This window comes from Lycium barbarum, chromosome 2 (assembly GCF_019175385.1).
Source record: "Lycium barbarum isolate Lr01 chromosome 2, ASM1917538v2, whole genome shotgun sequence".
Classification (NCBI taxonomy): domain Eukaryota; kingdom Viridiplantae; phylum Streptophyta; class Magnoliopsida; order Solanales; family Solanaceae; genus Lycium; species Lycium barbarum.
The window spans coordinates 130,659,594-130,668,705 of record NC_083338.1 but is presented as its reverse complement, the minus strand read 5'-3'; the positions used below and the strand labels follow the sequence as shown (position 1 = coordinate 130,668,705).

At 33.4% G+C, this 9,112-nt stretch overlaps 1 protein-coding gene across 1 annotated transcript; it reads right to left on the bottom strand.

Moving 5' to 3' along the window:
• Positions 1–4,150: 4,150 nt before the first annotated feature.
• Positions 4,151–8,392, bottom strand: LOC132627255 (alcohol dehydrogenase 1). Its single transcript, XM_060342502.1, has 10 exons — positions 8,187–8,392; positions 6,883–7,019; positions 6,231–6,277; positions 5,552–5,877; positions 5,357–5,439; positions 5,181–5,256; positions 5,027–5,088; positions 4,842–4,937; positions 4,589–4,750; positions 4,151–4,478 (listed from the first exon to the last, which is right to left on the bottom strand). The coding sequence occupies exons 1-10, from the start codon at positions 8,218–8,220 to the stop codon at positions 4,362–4,364; spliced, it is 1,140 nt and encodes a 379-aa protein (XP_060198485.1). The 5' UTR covers positions 8,221–8,392; the 3' UTR covers positions 4,151–4,361.
• Positions 8,393–9,112: the final 720 nt, after the last annotated feature.

The following is a 9,112-nucleotide window of genomic DNA, read 5'->3' as shown; positions in this document are numbered from 1 at the left end:
GGGATATTTGAGGCTTTATTTGCTATTGCCTTTGCACTTTAGTAACAAGGGAATGAATGTGAACCCCGTATAAGATCCGAGTAATTGAATGATCATTCTTCATGAAGATACTTCAATTGTTACCGAAGAAATAACGAAACTTTGCTACTTTCTTGAGGATTATGTACTGTTAATTTGGTTATTAAAACTCTAAATATTATTAGTAACTTCATTTGAATTCTTACAAACCTGAAACATAATGACAGAATTTCTTGTCGTCACTGAAGGTGTTTTAATGATCTGTTTACGGAACTTTTACCGATCAGTGGTGAACTGGCGATCAAATTTTTATATTCTCGATTAGGACATCTAGTGATTGAATTTTCCTTTGCTAAATTATTTTTCTTGTAATGTAATGATTTGATCAACTGGCCAAACAATATCATGTGGATGAATTATTACCTTTGTGAGATGTTCTCAAAAAGTTGGTGATAAATCCAAAAGCCATGTTGTAAGGCAAATGTCCCAAGTACGATATTATACTTTTGTATAAGCGGGACAATTGCGTCTAGTTGATTTTTCTGATACATCGATAATTCGATAGCCATTAGAAAATCTTGAAGGGCTTAAAGGTGTGGAGAAACATGCACAAGACTTTGCATGAAAATTACTACAATAATTATGCTTCAATCTCAAACAAGTTGAGATAGATTTTATGCGGACTACCACACAAGTTATAAAAAGTTACAAGAAAGCGGCAATAATCGTTTCAAAAAGTTAGAGATATATGATGTGAAGTTTTGGATTTTCAACAGGGAAGTGAGTGTATAATAACAAGTGCTAAAATGGGTAAAAGCCACAAAAAGGCTGAAGTTATGCCGATAAACGGAAGTTGAAAATTTTAAATGCATTAGGGTCCTTTGGTTTGACGTGTTACTTAAACTAATGTCAATAGTAAATTTTACTTTGATAAGCGGTTGTTTGATTAACATTAGCTGGTTTTCTAGTAATAATCTATATATAATATAAAGTTAGGCATAGAGAAGGTGATGTGACATCTCTCTATGGCCACCATTCACATATATCCTTTTTCTCATTTTTCTGTATTTTCCCTTTATTTTGTAATTAAAGGATTAACAATATTGTACCCCATTTATTGAGTTTCATTAAATGTTGTAACAATCATATTCATTCATTGTGTATAAATTACTATAGTAATTATGATATTATGGTATATACTAAACGGTGGTAACGGTGGTAACGGTGGGATTAGCTTAACTAATAACACAAAATCAAAAACTAAAATAAAATAGAGTTGTGTATAAAATGGATTTCTGGAGTACTGCATTTTTAATATCTTTTATTTTGCTTCAAAAAAGTAATGGCTCTTTATCTTCTCTTATTTATTTAATTTATATAGGTTACTTAGGTGAAGAAACTTACATTTACCCTTCTTTATTGTATTACTTATTGCACATTAATTTTGATTTTTAATAGTAACAAGTAGTAGAGGATATATAAAGGAGAAACCAACATTCACATGCTTCCGGAAGATCCTTCAGAGTCTCCAGATTTGCAAATATCTTTTTGGTTCTTTTTCTTCTTTATTCTTCTGTTTCTAAATTCCTTTTCTCTTCTTTGTTAATTGATTTGGTTAAATCAAAATAAAAATAGTGTTAGAAATTGTTACAAAAATTATAATAGAGAATCGTAAGAGAGAAATTCAGCGCTTCAGAAAACGGGTGAGTACTACTTCATAAATATGACCCAATTCCTTTTTTGTTATCAATGGTGTCTTTATGTATGTGTTATGTGTAAGAAAATGAAGTTGCTAACTTAATTTTTCGTTCTTTTTCTTAAAAATGCTTTACTTTAGGCTTAGGTCATTATTTGTTAAAACATATGCATGTGATGTTGCAGTTATGTATCCTGATGGGTATTTAAATATTAAGAATATGTCAAAGGATACAACCATAAGCAGCGGAGAGAATCTAAACATTACTTAGAATAGGCATTCTTGGTATTCACTCATCTAACGATGAGACAATTATAATAGTGCGACCAAATGAATTATGGATGAAACTCCGTGTGCTTAAAATGATATAAACAAATAAGAAAGCCAAGTAAGAAGGATATTACATGGTGTCAATTATTGTGCTTCGTATTCACGGTAAAGCTTCCAAAAAAAATAATTGGAAAGATATAGAAGATTTTGTTGGCACTCTGAATTGTGTATCGAACAAAATTGAGTTTTTTGTGTTCCCTTTTCTCTTTATTTTTGTTCCTATGTTAGTTTTTCTTTTTACGCATTTATAATGTTAGTTTTTCTTTTTACGCATTAATTATGTAACATGCTATTTTATTTATAGAAACTCTGTAAAAAAGAATATTTTTAATGGTCGATAATATTTTTAATGGTCGAGCGAAGCGCGGTCATATTTACTAGTACCTATATTAATTCTGCAATATCCTCCTGTTGTTGTTGTTGTAATATTCTCCTGTATTATTTAAATACTAGTTCTTGAGCACGTGCATTTCAGTGGTTTAGTACTAGATTTTGCATAACCACATAAAATTATTGAAACATGTTATTGAGTAACAAAGACAAAATTAATAAAGTAAAAATTTCATGAAAGTATACTTTGTTAGCAACTTGAAAGTTAAGCTCGAAATAAGCCACAACTTGAAAGTTAAGCTCAAAATAAGCCAATCTGAAATCTGACAAATAAAACAAAAATATTTCGATGCTCTTGCTTGTGACACCACTGTCTCCATTACAACACTAATGGTCATATACAATACAAAAGAATTTTTTTTTTTAAAAAAAAAGGAATTGAAAGTGAAATTTTTGTCGAAACTAATAGACATTCTAGACTGTTGACCATAAATAAATATATGTACAAGCATCAAAATGAAATACAATCTGACATCTAAACTGAATCATTATATATGGCAAGAGAGTCACTCCAACGTTTAATAGTTTAATTTGTAAATCACCCCTCATTTGGTGTTAAAGAAAATAAAGGATCAAATCTTTGTTTAAGAAAACCCAAAAAAAAAAAAAAATGTTTGTTATGACTCAACACTTTGATCAGAACCTATAGTCACTTCTTCTCTTCAATACTTCATTAAAATTCTACCAGTTCATTGCAAATGGCAAGATGCAATAATCAAAAGTCACCCAAAATCATAGCCTGGTTATGAATGAGATCAGCTTTGAACTAAAACAAAAATCACAAGAAAAGAAACACTGCATGCTTGGGATTTTTCTGCAGGTGTAGAAGGAACAAATAATTTAAAGAATATGACAGTTTTGGATGGTTACAGAGCAATCCCTCTGGACATCCTTATATACTATCTGAAAGAGCTTACTTCACCTCAATTAAGTGGAGTATTATTTATTGCAGTGACCCTTAATCTTCCATATTCAACCATTACTTGACAAACAGACTTTAAATACAGTAGAATAAGTTATCAATATTTTTTGCTAAAACTGTTGCCATTTGGGATTTTCTTAGGAGAAGGAAATCGGCAGGTTCAATTTTCATTTAATATTGAGAGTTGTGGGAATGAATGGAAATATTAAAAAAGAAAAAGCAAAAGAAATTAATCCAATGACTTTTAGACTCTATCTCAAACGTGAGAAGTCATGATTCATGTACCTATTTAAGAAGAATAATTTAATTTTCATTACTTTAGCAATTACAACTCTTCAAATTCTTCAGTTGTTGAGTTTCATTGAGAAAAAACTGGTTTACTGCATTAAAATATTACTATTTGATTAAAAATTTAATTAGATTTTGATTTACTATATGGACAAAATTGTAATCCAACTTTACACTAAAAAGTTTCCCACTTATAATGCAGTCATTATGATCAAAGTAGTCATTATTATGATAACAGAAGATTTGGGATAATAAAGAGCGAATGAACTGTCACTGTTCGTAATTACATTTAATTCACTGTTTTTTGGTGATTTCAAAATTTTCCACAACATTTCAGAGGTTTTTGTTCCTTCTTCGTTCATTCTGATTTCTACATTCAGCAACTTTTCTCTCAACTTTAAGGAAAGTTTAAGAAAGGCATCATGTGAGTTCTGTACTAGGAGAATTGCTCTCTCATTTCCTTCAACAATGGACTCTCACAATACCATATAACTATAACATGGTAATGATCAAAAACTCAAGCCTTCCAAACTTACAATATTATTACACAATACAGAAAGTAAACTCCGGCATTTCAGAACAATCTGTTTGCCTTCAAACTTTACCTTACATCATTACCTTAATAAAATCCCATTTTATTAAGTACCAAACTCTTAAATACTAGTGGGATAGGATAGGATCAACTCCACAAATCTTTCTTCCTATTTAGCATGCATTTCAATGTCCCATAGTGATCATGCAACGCAGGCCTTCCCCTTTCAACATATAGTCAAATGCTTTGTTGATCTCTGAAAATGGAAGTTGGTGGGTAATGAACTTCTCCAGCTCTAGCTCCTGCAAATTTTTCCAACTCACCAAAATGAGCTAAACATACACTGATAATCTACAAGATAGACTACGGAATTAAGTTAACTTCTATGCACAAACGGTTGTTCGTGGATCACCTTATTCATGTACTTGGCCACCACAGATGGAAGGTCAGTTTTGGGCTTGTAGTTGCCAAAGAAGGTGCCCTTGAGAGTCCTCTCGTTCAACAGATTCATGGGATGAGTTTTGAATGCATCGTCTTTGTTTGGCACACCAACAAGCACAGCCACACCCCAACCCTGTAAATAGAGTATTATATCACAAAATTGGACTGTTACATTTGAGTTAAAAGAGATGGGGGGAAAAAAGATTTGACAGACAGGAAGTTACATCGTGAACACATTCAAAAGCAGAGATCATAGCGTTGATATTTCCAGTACACTCAACACTCCGGTCAACACCTCCATCGGTCATCGCCACGATCACCTAAAAATCATTAAAGAAGTTAACAAACAATTCCAATGACATGCTATGTGCAGTAGGAAAAAGATGGGACATGTGAGAAACAGACAAACCTCCTGGACAGGCTTATCATGATCTTTTGGATTCACACACTCTGTAACCCCAAACTTCTTGGCTATAAACAAAAAAGAAAAAGTATAGAATAAAAATTTATCAGAAACAACTTCAAACGTAACAGTCTTGTTTATGGATAAGCAATGCACTCACCATTCTCGAATCTGGCAGCATTCAAATCAATGCCGATGATCCTAGAAGCTCCAGCAATCCTAGCTCCTTCAGCAGCCTAATAATTTGTCAAAGTGACCAGGAAAACGTTCTCAAATTGCACGTGTTCATGAAAATGAAAACTACATAGAAAAATAGAAGGTGGAATGAGTACTCACAGCAAGGCCAACAGCTCCCAAGCCAAAAATAGCCACAGTAGAACCTTTAGTAGGTTTGGCAACATTCAGAGTTGCACCAAGTCCTTCAGAAAAGATGAATTCCATCAGAAAATATCCAATTATAATTACTCTTTCATAAATTGTAACCCTGTTTTATTAACAAGTGATTACTAATTGGCTATAGTTCAATAAAACCTGTCGATATTCCACAACTGAGGACACAAACTTTGTCAAGTGGTGCCTGTGGATCAATCTTGGTGACGCATCCAGAATGACAAACAGTGTATTCGCTAAAGGTGGAAGTTCCAACAAAGTGGTATATCGGCTTCCCATCTTTGGAGAATCTTGATTGACCATCACTGATCATAACTCCCCTATCTGTATTTATTCTTAGGAGGTCGCACATGTTGCTTTCCGATGATTTGCAGTGACGGCACTGCTGGCATTCACCAGTGAACACAGGAAGAACATGATCGCCTGGTTGGAGATCTGTAACACCTTCACCTACACTCTCCACAATTCTACAGCCACGTAAACGGAAACATATTTTAGAATGTACTGAATAAGTTTGAAAATAATATAAGAAAATCAACTACTCTCTCTATCCCACATCCCAATTTATGTGAAGGTGTTTGATTAGGCACAGAGATTTGAGAATAAAGAAAGACTTTTGAAATTTGTGGCCTATCACAAGTCAGAGATATGGATATAAATCATCTCATTAAGGTTAAATGAGAAGTTTAAAGCCAAAGTGTTACTAAATATAGAAATGTGTCATTCTTTTTGGGACGGAAGGACTAGAAAGAAAAAAAAGTCTCACATAAATTGGGATGTAGGGAAATTGAGACGGAGGGAGTAATATAAAGGGTCATACCCTCCAGCTTCATGTCCGAAAATTCGAGGAAACAGAGGTGTTTGTCCCTGCAACAAAAGAGAGGATTTCAGCTAAATAAGTACACCAGTAAGATGGACAAATAGTTAACCTTACGTATAGCATTATACATACTAACAGGGTGTCTGGTAAATGTAATCATTCTACTAAACTTTCTACCTATTGAGCATCTTACTGTTCCACAATTCTTACAATCCAAAAACTAGCATTGTCACTGTGAGTAGTTCATATTAACACAAAATTGTTGAGACATATGCCCAAAAGTGTCAACAATTGATTAAGGGTGTGGAAACCATCCTACGGAAAATGTTTTCGAGTCAAAATTTTTGGAAAACATTTCCTCTAGGAAAACAAGTTCCTTAAGAAATGAGGAAAATAACTTCCCTGGTACAAGTAAAGAACACAAGTTTCACAAGTGGCATTCCACATTGATTGTGTCCTTCCCACCATCCAACACACCTCATCTTCACCTCCGTAGCCCCCCTCTCCACCACCCTATAACCCCCCCCCCCCCCACCGCCACATAGAGTTTGTCTATCCACTTATTTTCCTGTAAAACTTTACATTTTCCTTCTTACAGAATACACCCTAAATTACAAATGTATCACGGCAAGCAGAAGCTTGAAGAAAATACCTTAGCTTCCCAGAAATAAACATCAGTGTGACACAAGGAGGTGTAAAGAATCTTGAGACGAACTTCATCTTTCTGTGGAGGTGCCACGTCCACTTCTTCGATTACCAATGGTTTTCCGGCTTCCCATGCAACCGCCGCTGCACACATTTGCATTCACAACACAATTTATCACTCAGTTCGTGGACAAATCAATCAATCAAAAGTACATAAAAAACAACCTAAGTCATTCAGTATTTGCTCAAATAAGGACACCGAACAGGAAGCAAACGGATCAATTTTTGCCATTAATTTTGAACACACCAACCAAAACCACATAACTAAAGTGCATCCCTACAATCAGTGGCGGAGCCAGGATTCATAGGGGTGTCAAAAAATATAAATATGCCGAAACCCAAGATCGAGCACGGGATCTTAGGGAATTTTTGCAACCCACTTAACTACTACACTGAACTTTCAGCTTGTATCAAAAGGTGTCAATACTTATATACATACTTATAAAATAAAAATTTCACTTATCTATACAATTTAATTTTCCGGCGAAGGGGGTGTCACTTGACACTCACTCCTCGAGCAAGAGTAGCTCAGCCCTTGCCTACAATGAGGTATCCATGAGCATATACGATATGTATATGTATTTTAGAGCTCATTCTAACAACTTATGCATTTTGTTATCATACCTAGTCGGATGATCCATAAATCCGACTAGTGGAGGATTATAAATGGATCGATTTTTTTATTTCCACTGGAGATTAGGAATAGATGGACTTTCTATAGGACCCATGCATCAATTATTATTGTTCAAGACCAAAAGTTGTAATTACAGAGCTACCCAGAGTGTGGAATGGTAATAAAAAACTAACCAAACTTTACCAACTTCGTAGGGTGAAGCATAGGATGTCAGAATCACTATATAACAATCTAAATTTAACAATGGCCTAAATTAGCATCACATCTGGAATATAAATTACACATCTGATCATAGATCATACTCCGTGATAAACCATGTCACAAGAAATTAATAAATATCAAGACTAGCCTTTAGTAAAGCACAAAAATAAAGCTACAGCAAAAAAAAAAAAGGGAAATCAGAAAGACAAAAAAGAGGGAACAACCAGATCAATTTGATAATAAAAAGATAGTAACACAAAACATCATTTGCAACAAAATGATCTGATCAGAAGGATCATACTACAAACAACAATCACAAACCAGACACACACAAAAACTAGGATAGCATGGTTTCCACAAAAAAAAAAAAACAACCATCCCATAATTGGAGAAACAAAAAAGAAGAGATTATTCACCTTTGCAGCGAATGACCTGACCAGCAGTATTCATTGTTATTGGTATCTTTCTTTTATCTGCTACAATAACTTAATAGCGTTTTCTAGTATTCTTAATGATAGTGAAGTGGGTGTGTTTCCTCTATGTGTATATATATAGTAGTGGAGATAATTAAATCAGTGTGCTGTGGAAAGTTGATAAACTCCACACCGTCACAATAGTGTGAGTGAGGGTAAAATGGTCGCGAAAAATGCTACGCTTTGCCCGGGAACTGTACAGAATGATGGCCACGTCCTTGTTTGTCTATATTTAATGGCGTTTCTTTTCGGTCGCTCTCTCTATATCGGACTTTTTCAACCCCACGTGTCTTGTTTTTGCATGACTACTCTATTCTATCCGTAGAATATTAATTGATCACATTATTAAAAATATATGTTTTAAAATAGTTATTCATTTACAAAAATTAAGATAAATTAATTACTCCCTTCATTTCATAATAAGTGATTTTTTAGGTTTTTTATTTTATTTTAAAATAAGTCATGCTTTAAGATTTCAAGAAGAAATTGCTCTTCTTCTTTCAAAATAACTCTTATTTACATAGCCAAAAATTATTAAGTTTTTCTTTTTTTAGGTATTTAATTAGAAATAAGTTAGTAAAAACAATTCTAATTTTCTAAGAGGTGTGCATAAGTTCAAAAACTAACTTATTATAACATGGAGGGAGTAACTTTTTTCTATTTTATCCTTAATATTAATTATTTTTTAAAATAATCAACATTGATTAAAATGTAATTTATTGATAAAAAATAAAAATAATATAATACAAAACTACTAATACACTTTTTTTTAAAGGGCGTGTGCACAAGAAAGTAACCAATTAACATAGGACAGAGGGAGTACCTATTATTATTTTGGAGCTCGCTAGTCGCTAGTTTAAGGTGATAGT

Excerpts from the sequence above, each read along its gene's own strand:
- LOC132627255 (XM_060342502.1), bottom strand. The coding sequence starts at position 8,220 with ATGAATACTGCTGGTCAGGTCATTCGCTGCAAAG. Across the intron at positions 5,440-5,551 it reads CAGTTGTGGAATATCGACAG|GACTTGGTGCAACTCTGAAT; the intron begins GTTTTATTGAAC and ends TCTTTTCTGAAG. Across the intron at positions 4,479-4,588 it reads TGGCCAAGTACATGAATAAG|GAGCTAGAGCTGGAGAAGTT; the intron begins GTGATCCACGAA and ends AAAAATTTGCAG.